The 23390-nt window shown below is 22.7% G+C and overlaps 1 protein-coding gene across 5 annotated transcripts in view; it reads right to left on the bottom strand.

Moving 5' to 3' along the window:
• LOC122508486 (BAI1-associated protein 3) overlaps positions 1–23390 on the bottom strand; it is a 152464-nt gene that overhangs the window by 79005 nt on the left and 50069 nt on the right. For all 5 annotated transcript variants that reach the window (XM_043621878.1, XM_043621877.1, XM_043621881.1 and 2 more), the window contains exons 2-3: positions 9652–10561; positions 6454–6701 (exon numbers count right to left, since the gene is read on the bottom strand). In XM_043621878.1, the coding sequence (XP_043477813.1) occupies positions 6454–6701; positions 9652–9837 (434 nt within the window). In that variant the 5' untranslated portion in view covers positions 9838–10561. The remainder of the gene's footprint in view (positions 1–6453; positions 6702–9651; positions 10562–23390) is intronic.

Below are 23390 nucleotides of genomic sequence, written 5' to 3'. Positions count from 1 at the left end.
TTTTAAAGAAAATAATTGAATTGTTTCGAAGATTTTTACAAACATTTATGACAATAATTGTTTTTCTAGGAAGAATGTTACATTTTACAAAAATAATTGTATTCTATGATCAATTCTATTATAATTTTTCAAATTTATAAAGCATTTTATGAAAATTTTTTTAAATAATTGAATTCTGGAGAAAAACTTTATTATTTATGAAAATAATTGATTTCTTGAGAAGAATTTTATTCAAATTTTTTTAAAGAATTGAATTTCCTTTAAAAAAAATGTATTATTTGTGAAAATAATTGAATTCTTAAGAAGAATTGTATTGAAAATAATTGAATTGTACAGGAAAATTTTGTTAAAATTGCAATTTTATTTACTAAATCTTGTCAAGAATTTTTTCAGCATTTTTTAAAATAATAGAATTTTTAAAAGAATTTTATTTAAATTTTTCGAAATAATTGAATTTATTAGAACAATTTTTTTCAATTCTCTGAATATATTTGAATTTCTTGGAGAAACTTTATTAAAAAATTCAAAATAATTCAATTGGTTCAAAGAAATTTATAATTTATTTTGTAATTAAATTCCTGGAAACTTTTTATTAGAATATTGTTTAAATAATTGAATTCTTTTAGAAAATTTCATTAAAATAGTAGATATTAAAAATAATTGAAATGATGAAAATTCATGAAAATAATTGAAATTTTGACAAGAATTTTATTAAATTTTTTAAAAATAATTAAATTTCTGTAATCAGTTTTCATTTTATTGAAAAATATTTAATTGCAAAAGGAACTATTATTATTATACTATTAACAAATTATAATAAAAAACGAATCAAAAAAATCACAAACGTTAATATATTTTTTAATTAAAACGAAAATAAAGTAATTTTTCTTGATAAAAAAATAAAAATAATTGTAATAAAAATAAATTTAACAAATATTTTTTTATTATTCAAATAATAAAGTAAAAAAATTCAAATAACGAAGTAATGAATTATTTCGAGTCAAAATTTTATTCGACTTATTTTAGAGATGAATATTAATGCAAAATATAATCTCTGCCAGAGCTACCACTAACTCTTCAACAATAAATGGAAGAACAAGGATGCTGGCAGTGTTAACTTTGTCAGCATCCACCTTCTCTGTGACAAAGTTTCGAACAATCTCTCCCCCCCTCACCCTCTTTCTCTCTCCATGTCATATAATGATTCAAAATCTATGTGCAAACTACCCCTGTCATAGTCCATCAACTACGAAACTATCCAGGTTTGCTTCTCGAATGTAAGAGATTAAAATGACATTAAATGAAAATCCTTCCATTCCAAAAGTTTCGACTTCTTTAAGTTCTTTCTATTTTGTCGCCCGAGAAAAATCAAGAAAGTAATTTCATTTTAATTTCAACTTTTTTTATTATTAGTACCTAATATAAATCAAGATAAAAAAAAGGCTGAAATTCCGTTTTCTTTCTTTTATTAAATTGAGAATCTACTTTTATTGATTTGTTATTATATTTTATTTATTTATTTATTTAGATAATATTTAATTATTTAAATAATATTTAAAATATTTAAATAAAATTTAAAATATTTAATTATTTAAATAAAATTTAAAATATTTAATTATTTAAATAATATTTAAATAATATTTAAAATATTTATTAAATATTTATTTAGTTATTTAGTTATGTATTTTATTCGTTTTTTCCTTTAATAATCTTTTTTATTTCTCTTTGGAATATTATTTCTTTGTGTGTATTATCGATCTGCAATTATGATATTAATTATTCTTGAACGAAATTCTTGTTGAAATATTAATTAATGTTTGATCGATGTCGATAATAACTGTTTGGATTATAATTAAACATTTTCGATGATTATCGATTTTGACGGTTCGTTATTTTGTTCATTCTTAGAGAATATTTCGTGAGAGTTAGAAAATAATAGGAACTTATTTTATAAGCAGGGGGGAAATTATTAACTTTTTAGTATTATAATATTTTTTTCTACTAAAAATGATTGAAATTTCCATAGAAACGATTTAAACTAATTTTCCATAAACACGTTAAAAATTTCTTTTGGCAAAAATACGTTAAAAATTTCCATTTTTATAAATACGTTAACAAATTTTTTTTTATCGTAAATAGGTTAAAAATTTCTTTTTCATATTCATATTTAAAAAAAAATTTTGTTTCACGATTATGAATATATAAAAAGATGTTTTAAGTGGAGCAAAAAAAAAATGAAGCAGACATGCAGAAACGTAATTAAGTTGCACACTGTTGAAACGTGGTTTATCATCGTAAAAAAAGGAAGCGTACACACTTTTTACTTCATTTCTCCTTCTCAACGCTGAGAATTAGTAATTCTCCTCAAACTCTCCAGATTCAATTCATTTACCATAATAATTCTCTAACCTAATTTACATCATTGATATTAGGAAACGTGTCTCCTTTTGACTTTGCATTCAGTAGCTCTATAGTTGAAAATTTAAATCCCCTTGGGGAAGCGATATTTTCCCCACTAATTTCAAACATGGAAAACTTACTCCAATGCCGAATGATTATTATTTAAAAAAATTATATTTACTATTTTTGAAAAAAAATAAATTTAATATTTTTTATTTTTTTCTTCTGAGATCGTATATTTAAATAATTTTAAAAAATCATTATAGAAATAAGAGAAGAATTATTATTTCCAAAAAAACACTTTCTAATGTGATAAAAGAAAGTAAGAAAAGAACTAACAGGAAGTTAAATAATCAACTGAACTTGATCCTGTTAGTTTAGGTCCAAATAATAATAAACTATATTTGACCTACTTAACGAACAAAATAGTGTAAATAATAATGAAATTATAATAATATTCCCAACATTATATCAAATGTAATTAAAAAATTAAACATCGAAAATGAAATAACGAAAAGAAAAATTAAGCAAAAATAAAATATTCTCATTCAAGGAAATATAATTTCTCATAACACAGAAAGTTCGCAGAAACTTTTCCCTGTTAAATATCCAAGCAAAGAACGATAAAATACACTCAAGCTTAATCAATATTTAACCGAATAGCTTCTTTAATAATTTCCTTAAAGTGTGAAATAGTGATGAGCTAGAAACGAGCCAAGTTCATTTCTTCTTTTTCGCAAAAATAAAACTTCCCAAATGAACAGTTTGAATTCATTAAATTGTTTTAGCATTTTAGAAAAGTTGTAATTTGTGAAAAAAAGTATTTAAAAAAAGTTATATTCTCTTATTCTCTCTATATACATATATAAATAGAGTGAAAACAAAAAAGGACAGTTTCAAAATAAATTTCTATACTTGAAACTTTTCGTATTTTTCCTACCTCATTAAACTTTTAATAAAGATTTTTTTCAGTTACAGAAAAAAGAATATATTTTCTTTAAAGAAAAAAATATAGCGAAGAGTGGGGCAAAACGGGAAAATATATCAACATTGCCAGAAAAATTTAATTTTGTGTTTTCCTGACTTTTTACTAATTTCTAGACAAAATTTTCACTTTTTCCCTGACTCTGAAGAATATTCTGATTCACTCCGAAAATTATTAGATACTCAAAAAAAATATTCTATTACATTTATTTACGAATTTCTTTAATTGTAAAATTATTCGAAAACATCAATAACTTATTTTTTAAATAAATATTTAATCCTTATTATTTTTCGATGGGAGTTAAGATTTTTAAATTTTCGAAATTCAACAACTTAAAATAATTAAAGATAAACGAGTGATAAAATCATTATTTTAGAATTATAACGGAAATTCTTGATTAAATCAACTATTTTTATTAATTTTTGAAAAAGTTCTTTGAGAATTTTCAAATCCATTTATTTTCAATTCTATTTTACGAAGTTTCGATTATTCGCAAATTTTTCAATTAAATATATATTAGAAAATATAAAAACTTGAAATAATTTAAAAAATAATTGAATTCAACTATTTCAAAAAAATTAATTCTACAGAATTGTTAGTTAAAAGTTTGCAAAATTGAGATTTTCATAGATGTTAATTTCAAACCTTTTCAAAATGCAATTATTTCTAAAAATTGGCACTATATTTCAATACTCAATTATTAACAAAAATTTTAACAGAAATTCATTTTTAATCAATTTTTATTAGAAAATTCTACGAGAATTCAATTATTTAAATACAAAAATAAATACAATTTATTAAATAATTAAATGTTTCACAAAACTAAATTCTCATGAAGAACTTTATCAACAAATTTTTAAATAATTGAATTTTTTCGACGAATTTTAATAAAATTTTAAAAAATAATTACATTATTCGAGAAATTTTATTAAAAATAATTGAAATTCTGCGATGAGCTTTATTATTTATGAAAATAATTAAATTCCTGTGGAAAATTCGCAGAAATTCAATTATTCTCAATAATTTTAATAAAATTCTTGGCATAAATGAAAAATAACAAAATTCTTTGAAGATCTTCAATTACTGTCAGAAAATTTAATAAAATATTTGCAAAAATTTAAATACTTTCCTTAAATAATAAAAATCTTTGCAGTTCAATTATTTTGGAAAATATTAATAAACATTTTTGCAGAAGTTCAATTATTTTAGGAAATATTAATAAAATTCTTTACAAGTATTTAATTATTTTCATAAATATCAAAATTTTTGACGAAATTCAAATATTTTCAGAAGTTTCAACAAAAAAGAATTTTTATAGAAATTCAATTATTATTTTTACTACAATTTTAAAAAAATTTCTCTATCAGATTGAATTATTTTTAAAATTTTAATGAAATGCTTCGAAAAAATTCAATTATTTTCAGGAATTTTGATATATCAAAGTTCCTAAAAATAAATGAATTTTTCAATTATTACATATATTATATAAATAAAACTTTTTCATAGGAATTCAATTATTTTTAATACAATTATTAAAAAAAATTTCTCGATAAAATTCAATTATTTTTAAAATTTTCATAAAATTCTTCGAAAAAATTCAATTATTTTTATGAATTTTAATATATATTAAAGTTCCTAAAAATAATTGAATTTTTCAATTATTAAAAAAAATTTATTAAAATTTTTAAAATAATTAAATCTTATAGAGAAATTTTTTTAAAATTGTATTAAAAATAATTGAATTCCTAAAAAATTTTTTTTTTGTTGTTGAAACTTCTGAAAATATTTGAATTTTGTCAAAAATTTTGATATTTATGAAAATAATTAAATACTTGTCAAGAATCTTATTAATATTTTTCAAAATAATTTAACTTCTGCAAAGATTTTTATTATTTCAGGAAAGTATTTAAATTTTTGAAAATATTTTATTAAATTTTCTGAAAGTAATTTGAGATTTTTAAAGAATTTTGTTATTTTTCATTTATGTCAAGAATTTTATTAAAATTTTTGAGAATATACATAATTTTTTGCGAATTTTTTACAAGAATTTAATTATATTCATAAATAATAATACTTACATTGCAGAATTTCAAATATTTTTAATAAAATTTTTATTTTTTAAGAATAATTATACATTATTCGAAGAATTTGATTAAAATTTTATTATAAATAATTGAAATTCTGCAATTTTATTTTTTTTTAAATCAAATTCTTCGAATAATGTAATTTTTCTTAAAAAATAAAAATTTTATTAAAATTCGTCAAAAAAATTCAATTATTTAAAAATTTGTTGATAAAGTTCTTTATCTTAAAATTTTACATAATTTATGATAATAATAATAATTAAATATGTAAGATGTACGTGTTTTTTGATTATAGTCAATTTAGTAAAATGTCTATGTGTTTTTCAATTTTTCGAAGAATTTAATTAAAATTACATTCAAAAATAATTAAATTTTTCTAAAAAATTTTATTTAAACTTTTAAAAGTAATTGAAATCTTTAGAGAAGTTTTATAAAAATTTCATTCAGAACAATTACATTTTTGCGAAGAATTTTATTATTTATAAAAATAATTAAATGTTTTGCGTAGAATTTTATCAAAATTTCGTTTAAATAATTGAATTTTTTTTAAATATAATTAATAAAAATAATTTTCTCAATTCAATGATTTTTAATATCTATAGATATTGAAAATCATTGAATTGAGGCAATTTTTTAAAAATAATTCAAATAATTTTAATTTGTTTCTTTCTAAACACAGTTTTTCTAAGGATATCAAAATGAGACAAAAAAACGCATCAGAATAGTTGCGAAGCAACGTTTTGACACGTTTTTTGTCTCAATTTTGATATCCTTAGAAAAACTGTGATAAGAAAAAAATATAGGTGAGAGGGGGGCAAAACGGGCATACGTATAAAATTTTTTTTTTCTTTCTAAAGAAAAAAATAAATAGGAAAGTGGGGCTAAATGGGTAAATATATATACGTACATACGAGAAAAAGAAAAAATAGTTTAAAAGTACAAGAGAGGGAAATAAAACAAAAAAAAAAAAAGATAAACACTCACCCGGAAGTTGCCTCGTTGTCAACTTCTGGCCATGATGGTCTTCTACGGCAGAACATTAATGGAGGTCGATCTGTGGATCCTTTACTTCGTCTAAAAGAGCCTACTCGTCGGGGGGACAATTGACCACCCCCTCCGCCTGCTGCTGGATGTACCGACAGTCCAGGAACAAAAGTCGACTCGAGAGTTCGTCGACGAGACGATAGAGAACGAGCATGTGGTGGCGTCGTTGTCCCAGGGGGTGGTACGACCTTTAAAAAAAAACCCAACAAAAAAAAATACAGTTGAATTTATCTCCATTTTCCCAATTGTCGAATTTCGAAGTTCCACCAAAAATAAAAAAAAACGAATGTAATTGTAAAATTTATGCTAAATACAAATTTGCAAGGGAAAGGAATTTTTATTTCAAAATTTTTCTTTAAAACTTTTCTCCACATTTTTCTTTAACTACATTTCTCTACATTTTTCTTCAAAAAAAAACTTTTCCCTACACTTTTCTTCAAAAATTGTTTTCCATATTTTTCATTAAAACTTTTTCTCTATATTTTTCTTAAATAAAAACTTTTCCCTACATTTTTCTTCCAAAATTGTTTTCCATATTTTTCATTAAAACTTTTTCTTTATATTTTTCCTTACAATTTTCCTCTACATTCTTTTTCCAAAATTTTTTTCGCCATTTTTCTTTAAAACTTTTTCTCTGTATTTTTCTTCAAAAAACTTTTCTCTACATTTTTCTTCAAAAATTTTCCCCTGTTTTTTTCTTTAAAACTTTTTCTCCATATTTTTCATCACAATTTCTCTCGTAAATTTTTCTTTGAAACTTCCATTATCATTTATTTTGAATTTTGTTGTTGTAATTGTTCTTTGTAAGTTTCAACCAAAAATTTACCAAGAAACTACTTTTTTACTTCAATATTTATAATAAATATAAATTCATTTATAATAAATTAAATGAAATGAAATATTAACTTATCATTAATTTATAAAAATCCCTCCTTTTAGAAAATTTTCTATTTACTTTCACCTTTTACCTTTTTCCATTTTTTTTATTTTACTTTTTTTTCTATTAACTTCCTTTATTCTATAAATTATTTTTGTTCCATTATTTTCTATTTTAAAAGAAATTTTTAATACCTTTCTCAACAAATTTAACGTCTCTTATTTTTTATGGTCCATAATTTTTGTAAATTACAGCAAAAAATGAAGAAGAAGAAAAAAGTGAAATTCTTAACCTTTGATTTACGAGTGAAAAATTTACTCCACAAGAATTACATTTTTCTGCACTCAATAAAAAAATTTATTTGATTCAAATAATGGATTACTTGACTAATCTCAAATGAATATTTATTTTTTATCAAATAAATATTTTTTATTAACTAAATACTTTTTATTAACTAAATATTTTTCATTAACTAAATATTTTTTATTAACTAAATATTTATTTTTTTATCGATTAAATATTTAATTTTTACCAAATTAATATTCATTTATTTAATTTTTATCGAATAAAATAATAAATATGTTTTGTCACCTACATATTTTTATTAACTAAATATTTTTTACTCAATAAATGTTTTTAATGACCGAATTTATGAATAAAATATTTTTTCATCAAGTATATAATTATTATTCTATAATTTTCACTTGAATCAATGAAAAATACTATTTGCTTCAAATATATAATAGATTGAGTAGATTTTAAACAAATTTTCAAGTTTCAACCAACACTTAAAAGTGAAAACAAATTTTAAATGCTAAAAACATATTCTAAATGCTAAAAAAATAATTTAAATTCCACAAAAATATATTCTAAATGCTAACGATATATTCTAAATGCAAAAAAATATACTCCAAATTCGTTTTTGAAGAGAAATGTTTAAATTTAAATTTTAATTAAAATTAAATAATATCTTGTTATAATAAAGTAAAAGCAAAAAGTAATAAAGTAAAAGTAAAGTTGAAAAAATTTCTTTAAATAAACTTAAAATTTACCAAAAAGTAATATAAAAATAAAATATTCTTTTTGAACAAAATAAATTTCTTTTTATACAAATAAATTCAATTTGCATTAACTACCTTTTTTCAATCAAATGAATTTTCTTTGAATCAAATGTATTTTTTTTAGTCTAAAAAATTTTTTTCGAATGAAAAGAAAAATTAATTTTCAACCAAAGAATAAACAAATCCAAGCAAACGAGCTATTTAATCAACAAAAACTTTCATCTGGATGTAAAACAAAAATATTTTATTATAAAAACGAAATTAAAATTTAAAAAAATATTCTCGTTCGAAACTTTAGGAACGTTTAAAAAGAAATTAAGTTATTTGTTAATTTCATATAGAAAAATAAATTAAATTGAAATTAAAATTTATTGACCACTCGCAGGTCAATAAAGTACTCATTATTACCCTGGGGGATATAAAGTGACCATTATTGCCCTAGGGTAATAATGAGCACTTTATTGACCTGCGAGAGGTAAATAAAAATACCATTATTGCCCTAGGGTAATAATGCGTACTTTATTGACCTGCAAGTGGTGAATAAATAATATTTTCATTCACCGTTCATGGGTCAATAAAGTACGCATTATTACCCTAGGGCAATAATGGTATTTTTTATTCACCGCTCGCAGGTCAATAAAGTACTCATTATTTCCCTAGGGAAATAATGGTATTTTTATTCACAACTTGCAGGTCAATAAAGTACGCATTATTACCCTAGGGCAATAATGGTATTTTTTATTCACGGCTCGCAGGTCAAAAAAGTATTCATTATTTCCCTAGGGAAATAATGGTATTTTTATTCACCACTTGCAGGTCAATAAAGTACGCATTATTACCCTAGGGCAATAATGGTATTTTTTGCCCTAGGGTAATAATGAGTACTTTATTCACCCGTCAGCGGTCAATAAAGTGCCCATTATTGCCCAAGGCCAATAATGGTCATTTTATTGACCGCTATGCTATAAGGATGAAATTAAGAAGAAATTGTAAATAAATTGCAGTAAAAAAAAATTCTAAACAAAAATAATTGCAGTAAATTTTTTAAAGGATTTTTTTTCCTCGTTGTGCTTTAGCGGGTTTTTCTTTTTATCTCCCGTAAAATTTGTCACAGCGCACATAAAAAATATCGGCAACGCTTGTTTAGAAGTAAATCTTTTTAAAAGGTAAAAAATAAAACCGAAAGACCTTGTAACTGACCTTAGGAAATCCATGGTGGGTCGTCGTGGTGGAATTAGTTGTCGAGGTAACACTCCCAGTGGACCCACTTCTTCCAGCCCCGGCAGTAGTGGATTCTTCTCGACTAAATGAGAATCTCTTCGTACCCAAGTTGAGACTTGCGACACTGTCGCTGACGTATTGATGTAGTGAGTTAAAAAAACTCATCGTGTATTTCCACTTGTCACGTTTTTCCACTTTATATTTCTCTTCTCACTCTCCCTCTTTCTCTCACTTTTCCTTCCTTTTTTCCCCTCCCTCTCTCTCTCTCTCTCCCTCTATGTGTATAATTTCTTTTTCCAATTCTCGATAATTTTTCTTTTCCTCCTCTCAAAAGAAAACCTCTCTCACCATAACAAAAATGAAAGCACGATTAAAATTTAATAACGTCTTACAAAGATCGACAACCATTCCGCTTCGTAAAGAAAAAGGGAAGTAAAAAAAAATCAACTATAAAATTGACTCGTTTTTGTCTGCGGTTTCACGAAAAGAAACTGAAATCAAAACAAAAAAAACAAGAAATAAGATTGGAAATCTGGAAACTTTTTTTTTGTGTGGCTCCTTTCTCTTTGGGATAAAAAAGGATGTAATTGATTATGTTTTCAGATCTTGTTCGTTCGAGAGATTGTCGATAGGTGGGTAAATGTTTTTAACTCCCCCAGGAGGCATTGTTCTTTTGATAGTGTCATTTTTTTTTTTTTTTTTTTGATTTCAAGAACTCCCAAGACCCTTTACGATGTTAAGAAATTGTTCTCTGTCTGTGTGTACTATTTCTTCTTTTTTCATTTCTCATCATTTTCCCAGTCATTGTTATTTAAGTCATTTTTTCTCGAAGAAGGGGGGTTTTTTTTAATCACTAAACACTAATTGTCATCTTTTCCTTTGTCCCCATCTGAAACAAGAAAATAATTAAACCATAAGATTTCGAATTCATTGAAGAGAACATTTTTTTTTTGTTCGTTGGAAAAATATTTTACCATCCAATCAACTTCCAATCAACCAAGTTAAAAAGAAAATTTATTTATTAAAATTTAATAATGATTTTAATAAAATATAAAAAAAAGTCTTTAATAAAAAGAAAAATTTCAAATCATAGAAATTAGAAAAAAAAAATTATTAAACTAATGAAAATAAAAATCTTTTCAGTTTTAAAATTCGAATGAACGAACTTTTTCTTCTATTTAAATTGTTTCTCAAAATTACTATACAAAGAAGAAAAAAATTAAAAAAAAACAATTTTCTAATATACGAAATGTTTTTTCTAAATACAAATTAAGTGAAAAAATATCTTTTGAACGTTCGAAAATCTTTAATTAAAAGTTGATTGTACCAAAAATATTTTTCTACGCTCAACAAAATACTTTTATTTCATATTAAATTAACTTAGAAAAAAATCTTAATTTACACCAAGAATTTCACTCTGAAAATTATCAAAGTTTTTCCTGCAGGAAAAAATCCAATTTTTTTTACCAGTAATTTAAAAGTATATATTTAGTTTATTCGAAAAGAAGATTCAATCATTTATATATGATGAGCTCTCACGAGAATTTGTTGATAAGATCATATTAAAAAGAAGTGGAAGCAGTGGAAGAAGAAGAAGAAAAAAAAGGAAGAAAACTGATACGATGAGGCTGTAATATAAATTGAGACTCGAAAGGCCATGTTCGTGGTTGATAATACGAACAGGAAGCAAATTAGTTTTCAAACAAATATTTACTACCGATACAGTAAAGAGGTTGATATGTATACATATATTGTATATATATATATATATATATAGATCTAGGCATCGACGTCTGACCATATAGACTCACTCGAATGGTCCATGTTTCTTGCTTCGGATTTTCCAGCATCACTCAGAAATTGAATTTACCAATTGGCCTTTATTCCGTTACATTCCTTTGATCTCAAAATCTCGTGGGAACTGCAATTGATAAGGTTTATCTGCCAAATAATTCGACCCAAAACCACAGCACACATTTCCTGAATGCGTGTATATATGTATGTTCTATACATAAACTTGGCGTATACTCGTGAAAACTAAATCATTATTCTTTAAATACTCTCTTCTTTATTTAACTCTGATAAATTGTATCCAATAAAAAATAAATAAAAAAAAAATATTTAAAAAAAAAATAAAATGTTGGCGAAAATATTCGCAAAAAGAGATTTTTTCTGAAATTGACAAAAAAATTTTCAAACAGAAATAAAGGGAAAATAATTGCAAAAATAAAAAGTAAAATAATAACAAAAATTTAATATACAATAAAAAAATTAAGAAACAAAAAAAGAATAAAGGAATAAAAAATTAGGGAATGAAAAAAGAAATATCAAAAAATTTGTATAAAAATGACAAAATTTTTCAAACAGAAATAAAGGGAAAATAATAACAAAAATAAAAAAAGTAAAGTAATAAAAAAAAAATTAATAAACTTAATAAAAAAAAATTAAGAAACAAAAAAAGAATAACGGAATAAAAAATTAGAGAATCAAAAAAGATGTATCAAAATTAGTTTTAAAAAACTAATAAAAAATAAAGTAATGACAAAGAATTAAGAAATAATAATAAAAAAATAGAGAAACATAAAAAAGTGACTAACAAGGATTAAAAAATTGGAGAGTCAAAAAAGAAGTGAAAAATCGACAAAGGAATAAGAAATTTAAAAAAATAAAAAGTTACAATAAAAAATTCCCCCCAAAAAACGAATTTTTTGAAAATGCATATTTTGGATTATCTTTGAAAAAAAAATTGTATAAAATTGACAAAATTTTTCAAACATAAATAAAGGGAAAATAATAACAAAAATAAAAAAAGTAAAGTAATAACAAAAAATTAAAAAAATTATTGTAAAAATTACAATAAAAAAATTAAGAAACAAAAAAAGAATAACGGATTAAAAAATTAGAGAATCAAAAAAGAAATATCAAAAATACTTTTAAGAAACTAATAAAACAGGCCCAACAGTGAAGAAAAAATTGTGAAAAAGAATAAAGAATGGAAAAATAAAAAAAAAATAAAGTAATAACAAAGAATTAAGAAATAATAATAAAAAATAAAGAAACATAATAAAGACTAACAAGGAATAAAAAATTAGAGAGTCGAAAAAGAAATGAAAAAAACGACAAAGGAATATGTTATTTAGAAAAAAAGTTACAATAAAAAATTCCCCCAAAAACGAATTTTTTGAAAATGCATATTTCAGATTATCTTTGAATAAAATTTGTATAAAAATGACAAAGAATTAAGAAATAATAATAAAAAAATAAAGAAACATAAAAAAAGACTAACAAGGTATTAAAAAATTTGAGAGTCGAGAAAGAAATGAAAAAAAGGACAAAGGAATAAGAAATTTGAAAAAATAAAAAGTTACAATAAAAAATTCCCTCAAAGACGAATTTTTGCAAAATGCATATTTTTGATTATCTTTGTAGAAAATATTTACATACTTTATTATAATTTATGCAAATAGAAATAAACGTGAAATAATAAGAATAAAAATAAAAAGTAAAAAAATAAAGAAAAATAAAAAATTAGAAAAAAATTTTCTCCCAAAAAAAGAAGTCTCGAAAAATGCATAGTTTTGGTTGTGCAAACAAAAATTAAGGTTAAATAATAATAAAAATAAATAAAAACTAAAAAAAAAAACAGAAACATAAAGTAAGGAAAAAATTAAAATAAAAAAATTAGAAGTAGTAGTCAAAATAAAAAGGAGAGAGAACTTGAGAAATAGATCAAAATAAAAAATAGTTAAGAAAATAATAAGAAAGGACGTTAGTCCTTTTTTAGTATTTTCTTAACTTTTTTGCTGAATTAGAAATTAAAAAAAACGAAGAAAAGAATAGAGAAAGTAAAAGTAAGTAACGAATTTTTCTAAAAAAAAAATAAAAAGTTGCAGAAAAATTCTCCCGAAGAAGAATATTTCGAAAAAAGTATATATTTTCAATTATATCTTCAACTTTTGCGAAAAAAATAGATACAGTTTATACACACAAAAAATAAATATAAAAGAAAAAAATAAATAAAAATACTAAAAATAGAATATCAGTAAAACTAAAAAACAAAAAAAAATAAAAGAATCGTCAAATAAAAACCTCCAAAAAACAAAACTAAAACCAAAAAATAAATAAAAATAAAAAAACAAAAAAAAAGATTAAAAGTGAATAAAAATTAGAGAAACGAGAAAAACGGAATGTAAAAACGTAAAAGCAATATAACGAATAATATTGGATTGAAAATTGCGAAATACAAAAAGTTTAGTGGGAGGAAATGAAAAATGGAAGTTACATGATCGATAGTAAAATTTATAATCCATGTATATTCCAATCTCGAAACTATTCATACTCCGTATTTTCATAACTTGACGGAGAGAGAAAAGTAATGAAATTTTCCCCGAGAGTTTTGAGATTAAAAGTTTTCCACTAAAAACTCGCTCTTGTTTGGAGACTTTTTCCTTTTTTTTCTTTCTTTTTTTTTAATCATACACTGAGACAACTTGAAAAAAATCAGAATCATGACTTGATTCTCATAATATAAAATAAAAAATTATGTAAATCAAGAGAGATGATTGGGTAAAAAAAAAGGAATTGATAGAAACCAGAAAAAAAAATTGATTAAAGGGATTTGAATAACTATATGTATATAAGGAGAGATATATGTCTTAGGACCTTAATTTCAGAGAAGCGAATATCTAAACTAAGATTCTACTTAGTTACCAAGATATGAAATTATAATGATAAAGGTATAGTGGATAGCGTTCCCATTTCTGATCAAAACTTGAGGTGTGGAATAGAATTACCTCAAAGAAAATTAAACCATGGTCAACTACATTTCCGTTGCGGCTACTGGAAACGTCGATAATAATTTGATTCATAGAATTGAAGCCACTCAATTCTCAGGAGATTTAGCATTCTCGGTCAAGAAACGTTTCAATGTAATCTCAAAATGCATTTTGGCAATAATTTCGATTCATTAAAAAAAAAAATTAATATTTAAAAAAAATTAAACATTAAACATTTCACTGTATTGTAGCAAAAGTAAAAGAAAGAATATAATATAAAAGAAAAAACATAATTTTAGTTCAAAATTCTTAATTTTGTTTCAAAAAACATTATTTTTTGTTTAAAGAACTTTATATCATTTCCAAAAAATATATTCTAGTTCTAGAAGGTTTAATAAGAGAGTCACACACATGTCTGACTGGAATTTCCTTTTACTACTGGCAATCCAATTATAAACGTTCAGAATTATAACATTCAGTCTGACTAAAATTGTCTTTTACTACTGTTAAGAAAGTTCAGAGAAATTACAAGGAAAATGTCTGATCTGAAATTGTCTTTTCTACTCGTAAGCAAATTAGAATAAATTCCAAAGTTTGTGTCTGACTAAAATTGACTTCTACTACTGGGAGAAAATTAGCTTTATAAAATTTGTAAAACTGTCTAACTTTTGCGTACTTTTTGACAACTATTAAAGAAACTAGACAAAATAAAAATATGTCTGACTGTTTTAGAATTTTTTTACTACAATCAACTAATCACTTGCACTTGTCTGACTACAAGCTGATTTTTACTACTTCAGTGGAAACTTTACTAATTATCAAAAATAGTTCGAAAAAGAATTTGTTACGACTAAAATTTACATAAACTATTTTTCCTTGAAACTAAAGGAAATATTATGTTCTGAGCTGTATTTGACTCGTGCTACTTAAAAATTAAATACTTGTTGTCTGACTAAAACCATCTTCTACTACTGGTGGAAAAAATTTAGAAGAATTCGGGAAAAAACTTGTCTGACTGATACTTATCCCATATACATTTATTGAAAATTGACAAACTAATGTGTCTGACTGTATCCGAGTTGTACTACTGGAAATTGAAATAAACTTGTCTGACTAAAACCACTTTTTACTACTTTTTACTAAACTTAAAAAATATTGAAAGAAATTTGTTAGACTAAAGCTAATATTCACTACTTTTACTAAAACTTGAGAAAATAATATGTCTGACTGTATTCAATTTTTACTACTGAAAAACGAATTTCTAGAAAATTTGTCTGTGCCAATTTGCTTTAAAGAAAAAAATGTATCAAAATTATAAATTGTCTGACGAAAATTGATTCTTTCTACTGGCATCAACAATGAAAAGCTATTTAAACACACTGTCTGACTAAAATTGATTTCTATCACTGTAAGCAGATTTACGTGATTTCCAAATTAATTGTCTGATTGTAATTTCCTTTACCTACTGTTAGTGAAACGACTAGAATATGTCTGTCTGCAATTGACCTTTACTACTGATAGATATATTGCGATATAAACATCTCGTCTGACCAAGAATGTCTTTCACTCACAGTAAATCGTGAGGTATTAAAAAGTGTTGCAGATTAAATTAACACCAAAAAAGATTAAAATAATCAATTTTGGTATTATTTTTTACAATGAATGAAATTTTAGTTCGTTAAATTTTTTCCTAACTATAAAACATGAAGATATCGATAACTCCGAGTCTTCGACACGGAGTCATCGATTTCTTCATATTTTATAATAATTAAAGATGACCAAGTAATAAAATAATTATTTTATAGGTATTATAAAAATATTATACTTCTTCAAAATTATTTTCATTATTTCAATTCAATTATTATTTTCAAAAATTTTTAACTACAATTTTACTTTATATCAATTATTTTTAATAGTTTTCGAAAAAGTTCTTTGGCAATTTTCGAATCCATTTGTTAACAATATTCAATTTCAACAAATTTCAATTGTTCCTAAATTCTTTAATTAAATGCATATTAAAAAATAAAAACTTCAAATAATATAGAAGAAAATTCAATTAAACTTTTCTAAAAAAATTAATTTCAAAATTCAATTATTTCTAAAAATCCACGCTATATTGCTTTTAATATTCAATTATAATCTAAAATTTTAACTGAAATTCATTTTTATGAAATGAAAATCAATTTTTATTGGAAAATTCTACAAGAATTTAATTATTTAAATGCAAAAGTAAATAATTTATTGAATAATTGAATGTTTCTCAAATTTGAATTCTCATAAAGAATTTTATTATCAAATTTTTAAATAATTGAATTCTTTTGTCGAATTTTATTAAAACTTGCATGAACATAATTACTTTTTTCAAGGAATTCAATTATAATTGTATGAAAAATAATTGAAACACTGCGATGAGTTTTATTATTAGTAAAAATAATTAAATCCTTAAGAAGAATTTTATTACTCTTGGAAATAATTGAATTTCTGCAATAATTTGTAACTTCTCTATAATTAAATTTTTTTAGTGCTTTTAATTAAAATTCTTTAATAAATCCATTATTTCTAATAATTTTTAAAAAAGTTCTCTGAGAATTTTCAAATTTATTCGTATACAATTCAATTTTACAAAATTTCAATTACTCGAAAATTCTGCAATTAAATATATATTAAAAAATAAAAACTTGAAATAATTTCAATAAAAATCCTATTTAACTTTCAAAAAGAATAAATTCTACAGAATTTTTTGTTAAAAATATGAAAAATTAAGAATTTCAATGATTTTAGTTTAAAACTTTTTCAAAATTTAACTATTTCTAAAAATCCACGTTATAATGCTTTTAATATTTAATTATAATCTAAAATTTTAACTGAAATTCATTTTTAAAACCATTTTCATTAGTAAATTCTACGAGAATTTAATTATTTAAATACAAAAAAAATAATTTATTAATTTCATGTTTCATGAAATTAAATTCTCATAAAAAATGTTATCAACAAATTTTTTAAATCATTAAATTCTTTGGACGAATTTTAATAAAATTTTTAAGAATAATTACATTTTTCGAGGAATTCGATTAAAATTGCATTAAAAATAATTGAAATTCTGCATAAGTTTTATTATTTATGAAAATAATTGAATTCCTAAAAGAATTTTATTATTTATAAAAATAATTGAATCCCTGTAAAAAAATTATTATTTATGAAAAAATTTATTTATTGCAAAGAAATTTATAAAAAAAATTTGTAAATAATTGAATTCCTGTAAAAATTTTTATTTTTAATGAAAATAATTGAATGTTTGCGTAGAATTATATTCAAATTTTTTTTAATAATGGAATTCTTTTGGAAAATTTTATTGAAATAGTAGATATTGAAAATCATTGAATTTTAAAAAACTTTTGAAAATGATTGAAATTTTGACAAGAATTTTTAAAAATTTTTAAACATTGAATTTAGTCACTATGTTACTAACTTACTATTCTCCCTGGAGAAGCTAAATTCGTTGATTCGAAATATTTTTCGTCTGACTAAGGTTGGGTTTTACTACTGATATACAAATAGTGAGTAAACGTTCCGTCTGACCAACGATGATTTTTTCTACTAGTTTACGACAAAATCAATTTTAAACATTTTCTGTTCAACTAAAAATGGTTTTTACTATACTAATAGAAAAATCACGAGTAAACGTCCCGTCTGACCAAAAATTACGTTTACTACTAGTTTACAAATAACTGAATTTAGAAGCTTTTTGTCGAAGTAAAAATGGTTTTTACTACTAATAAACAAATTTAACAGTTAACACAATTGGTAATAAAAAAATACAAAAAGTTTAAAGTTTTATTCGACTATAAACATTCGTGACTAAAAAATGACGAAAACTAAAGTTATGGCCTGTCTGACTAAACCCAAATTTTACTACTTATAAAAATTATGTTTCAAAATCTTACAAAAATTGCGAAAATAAATTACGAAATATTCAGACATCTTAAATTTTAGTTTAAAAATAGAAATACCAACCTCGATGTCTGACTATTACAAAAAACAAGAAAAAACTAATTAATCTCACAATAATTTACTTTATCACATCTGACAAAGTTCCCCCAAAAAATATAAATTCCAACTTCTCTATTCTCAATCTATTATCTAATTGAGAAAAAACAAATAAAAAAAAATTATTTTTAATTAAAATTGAATGACATACTTTTTCATGGGGTAATTTTTATACACACACATATATATAGTTATAGAGGGCTGTTAAATGGAAAAATAATGACCACGAATGAGGGTTCAATTTGGCTAATCAAAATTGGTACGAATCGATAATCTTGACAGGATTAGAGAAGAGGGAGAGAGATAGAGAGAAAGAGACTGGGTCAAATTTTGTGTGTATGCCAACCTCTACCCTCTCTTCGGCAAGTAAATGAATTGCGAGAGGTGTTCTTAATTGAAATCAAAGGAAGGAAATCGTGCGGGACACAAGTTTCACACAGACAATCGTCACATCCGTAGGAAATTAAGGAGTCGTCGCGAATTGTTTAATTACGATTCCATTCCATTCGAACTTTCAACACACAACGACTATACTTTCGCTCTCATGTGAAGCGCTAATTATCGCCATGATTTCACATCTCGAGTACAACTATTCATGGAAAATGTCATTTTTCTGTTTTATTATTTTAATTTATTTATTGTTAATTATTTATTTATTTTTATTATTATTATTATTATTATTATTAGTATTATTATTAATATTATTATTATTATCAGTAATATTTTTATAATTTTTTTTTCATAGTTAACTTAAAAGTATCAAACTGCAATGAATTGTTACCAAAAATGTGGATCAAATCAAAAATTGATTCAAATTTTTGTCATCAATTTGATACTTTCAAGAAAATGGTATTCTTCTTAATATTAGAGAAATAAAAAAATAAATTATATTATTACTGTTAATATAATTATCATATTTCGTATTATTCATCAATATTTATCCTAACTTCCTCTCTATTTGCTAATTACTATTTTATTATTTTATAAACAAATTATTAATTTCAACATTAATTATTTCAGTTGAGAGAATATTTCCTACGCGTCTGACTAAAAAGGATTTCTCTACTGGAAATCTAGAAACTATGTTGCCTGACTAACGTCGGAATTTTCCACGTCCATTAACATAATTTACCATATTTATAAGCTTCTTACCCTTTTTACCCACAATTTCAAAATTATTTTATATATATATATATCAAAATTACTCAAAATAATTAAAAAGAAAAAAAACATTTATTTAAAAGAGTAATTTTAAATTTTTCCTTTCTATTATTTTCCTCATTTTCAAAACATTTAGTCCTCTATTATGAGGGTACTGTTTGCAAACTCTTCCGTTTTGCTTAATTTCAAAAACAGTAGAAAAAAAAGAAGAATGAGAGAAAAAAAAACTGAAGAGTTTATCTAGTTTAAAAATTCTGCATCCAAAAAGCTTTCATTCACCGTGTGCCCAGAACAAATGCTTCTCTTTCGTTTTTTTTTTCAAGTGCTGTTGTTGGAAGGTGGCTGTCGAGTGTTTATAAAGCACTTGAAAAACGCTTCACCATTTTTTTTTTTTTGCCATGTTTGTAATGAAGAAAAAAATTCAATTCCCCTTACAATGAAAGTAATAATGACGAACCGAATTCTAGAAAGTTTGGAGCAAAATCCAGGTTTATTATTATAGTTTCAAAAACTAATGTTTGTGTGAAATATGTGTTTTACAAGTTTCAATGTAAAAATAATAATAATAGTAATTAATAATGTTATAAATTATAATAATAATAATGATACTTATAATAATATTCCTAAGAGTAATAATATTAAAACCGCTGTAAAGTTAAAGTTGAAATTTTTTATTAATTTTATAAATACTTTGTTTTCTCATTAATATTTTCGTTTTATGAATATTATAACTTGTATTTATTTTCATTCATTATTAAAATTCAATCTCAGAAAAACCACAAAAATCTACTTAAATTACTTAACAACTAACTGACGTCTGACTGAAATCGTTTGTATTACTTAATATTCAAAAACGTTTACAGGGTTGCCAATGCTTTTGCTCATTTCCAATTCCCTGACTTTTCCAGGTTTTCCAGGTTAAAAAACGGAACTTTTCCAGGTTTTTAAAACTACATTTGTTGCCAACAAAAATTTAATTTTGTTTTTCCCTGACAAAATTGAATTCCAGACAAAATTCTTACTTCTTGACTCTAAAGAATATTCTCAATCAGTTTAAAAATTATTATTACTGAGAAAAATGTTCTACAGCTTCTTTTTTAAATAAATATTTAATTATTATTTTTCGATAGGAATTAAAATTCTTCAAAAGATTCAAATTCAAACCTTTTTGAAATTAAACAATTTTCAAAAAATTGTTATAAAACATGAAGATATCGATCACTCCGAGTCTTCGACTCGGAGCAATCGATATCTCTATGTTTTATAAATTATAAATTATTCTCATTTCAATTCAATTATTTTCTAGAATTTTTAACTAAAATTCTTCTTTAAATTAATTATTCATTCATTTTTAATAATTTTTGAAAAATTTCTTTGAAAATTTTCAAATCCTTTTGTTTAAAATTCAATTTTACGAAATTTCATCGATTATTCGGAAATTCTTCAATTAAATATATATTAGAAAATAAAAACTACAAATAATTTCAAAAAAGTTCCATTAAACTTTAAAAAAAATTAAATCTACGCAATTTTCAGTTAAAAGTATGAAAAATTCAAACCTTCAGAGATTATAATTTGAAACCTTTTCAAAATTAAATTATTTCTAAAAATTCACGCTATAATACTTTCTCTTTAAATTTAAATTACTAAAAATGTTTACTATTTTGGAATTAGTGACAGACTTTTTGCTTTTGAATTAGTAAATTTTACCATTAAATTAGTAGAAACGACTATTTATTGGTAAAATTTGCTAATTCAAAAGCAAAAAGTCAGTCACTAATTCAAATTAGAAAGCATTTTTACTAATGAAAATTTAGAGTGTAATATTCAATTATTATCTAAAATTGTAACTGAAATTCTTATTTCAATCAATTTTTATTAGAAAATTCTACGAGAATTCAATTATTCAAATACAAAAATAAATAATTTATTGAATAAATGAATGTTTCTTAAAATTGAACTCTCATAAAGAAAATTATCAACAAAATTTTAAAAAAATTATAATTCTTTTGACGAATTTTAATAAAATTTTTAAAAATAATTCCCATTTTCGAGAAATTAGATTAAAATTGCATTAAAAATAATTGAAACTCTGTAAAACAAAATTTGATTGAATTGAGAAAAGTTTTTGAAAATAATTGAAATTTTTCCAAGAATTTTATTAAATTTTTTGAAAATATTTGAATTTTGAAGAATAATTTTATTATTTATAAAGATAATTGAAATTTTGACAAGAATTTTTTTTCAAACTTTTGACCATAATTGAATTTCTGTGAAGAATTTTATTACTTTTGAAAATAATTGAATTCTTGAGACGAATTTTAATGATATATTGCTTTTTAAATAATTGAATTCATTTGTGAAATTTTATTGAAAGACGTAGATACTAAAAGTAATTGAATTTTGATAAATTATTGAAATTAATTTAATTCTACGAAGAATTTTATTAAAATTATTTTGAAAAAAAATTGAATTATTAAAAAGAATTTCATTAAAATTTTTGAAAATAATATATAAATTATAGGAAGGCTTTTTAAAATAATTGAATTTTTTTTTTGATGAATTATAATAAAATTTTTAAAAATAATTACATTTTTCGAGAAATTCCATTAAAATTGTATTAAAAATAATTGAAATTCTGCGATGATTTTTATTATTTATGAAAATAATTGAAAACCATATATGAAAATAATTGAATTCCTGGTAAAAAATATTATTCTTCATGAAAATAATTGAATTATGTCCACCTATTTATGAAAATTGTAAACGCAACTCTTTTAAAATTGAATTAATTTTGAAATATTTAAGTAAAATTAGATTTCAAGAATAAGCACAATAACTTTAGAAGACAATAATTTTCCAGGATTCCGATCAAAATTCCCTGACTTTTCCAGGTTTTTTCAAGGTTTATAAAATTCCCTGACATTTCCAGGTTTTCCAGGTTTCTAGGTTGCGTCTGACTAAAATTGTTTGCACTACTTAATTTTCAATTATGTTTTTAAAAACTAACTAACGTCTGACTAAAATTGTTTGTACTACTTAATTTTCAATTGTGTGTTTGAAAACTAACTGACGTCTGTCCAAAAATGTTTATACCACTTGATTTTTAATTTAATGCTTCGTTAAATATATAAAATCAATTATTAATGTAAGTAATTAATTGTCGATCATAAATTTTATTCATTTCAATAATCCACAAGTTTTTAACGTTCGAATCAACGACATATTCCCCATTAAAAATGTTTTCATAAATAACTGATTGCGATAAACATAAAAAACTTGAATTTCACATTTAGAAACTTTATAAATAATTTTTTTGATACCGTAAAATGATTGAGTAATGGAATTTTTAATTTGAACTATAATTATAATTTCACAATTAACTAGAAGCATAATCTCCGAATTGTATATAATTAATTACATTACTAATATTTATTACTATAATAATATTTAAAAGTAGAATAAATATTATTGTTACGTATTATTATTATTATTATGATTATAAATTTTTAAAAAAGTTATTATTATTTATTGAAGATAATTTACAAAATTTGTATAATTAATTATCCTAATCATTTGAAACGAAAAAATTAAGAATTAAAATTTTCATGCTAGGAAATTTTCTAAATATTTTATGTATATATCCATATAGTTAAAATTTGTCATAGTGCAGAGGCAAGTAAACAATAAATTGATAACAGAATTGGACATTAACTGGAGATTTCTTGACATATT

Source organism: Leptopilina heterotoma, unplaced genomic scaffold (genome assembly GCF_015476425.1).
Source record: "Leptopilina heterotoma isolate Lh14 unplaced genomic scaffold, ASM1547642v1 Lhet_54, whole genome shotgun sequence".
NCBI classification, from domain to species: Eukaryota; Metazoa; Arthropoda; class Insecta; order Hymenoptera; family Figitidae; genus Leptopilina; species Leptopilina heterotoma.
The sequence above is the reverse complement of the archived record's forward strand: the minus strand, read 5'-3'. Positions and strand labels throughout refer to the sequence as shown.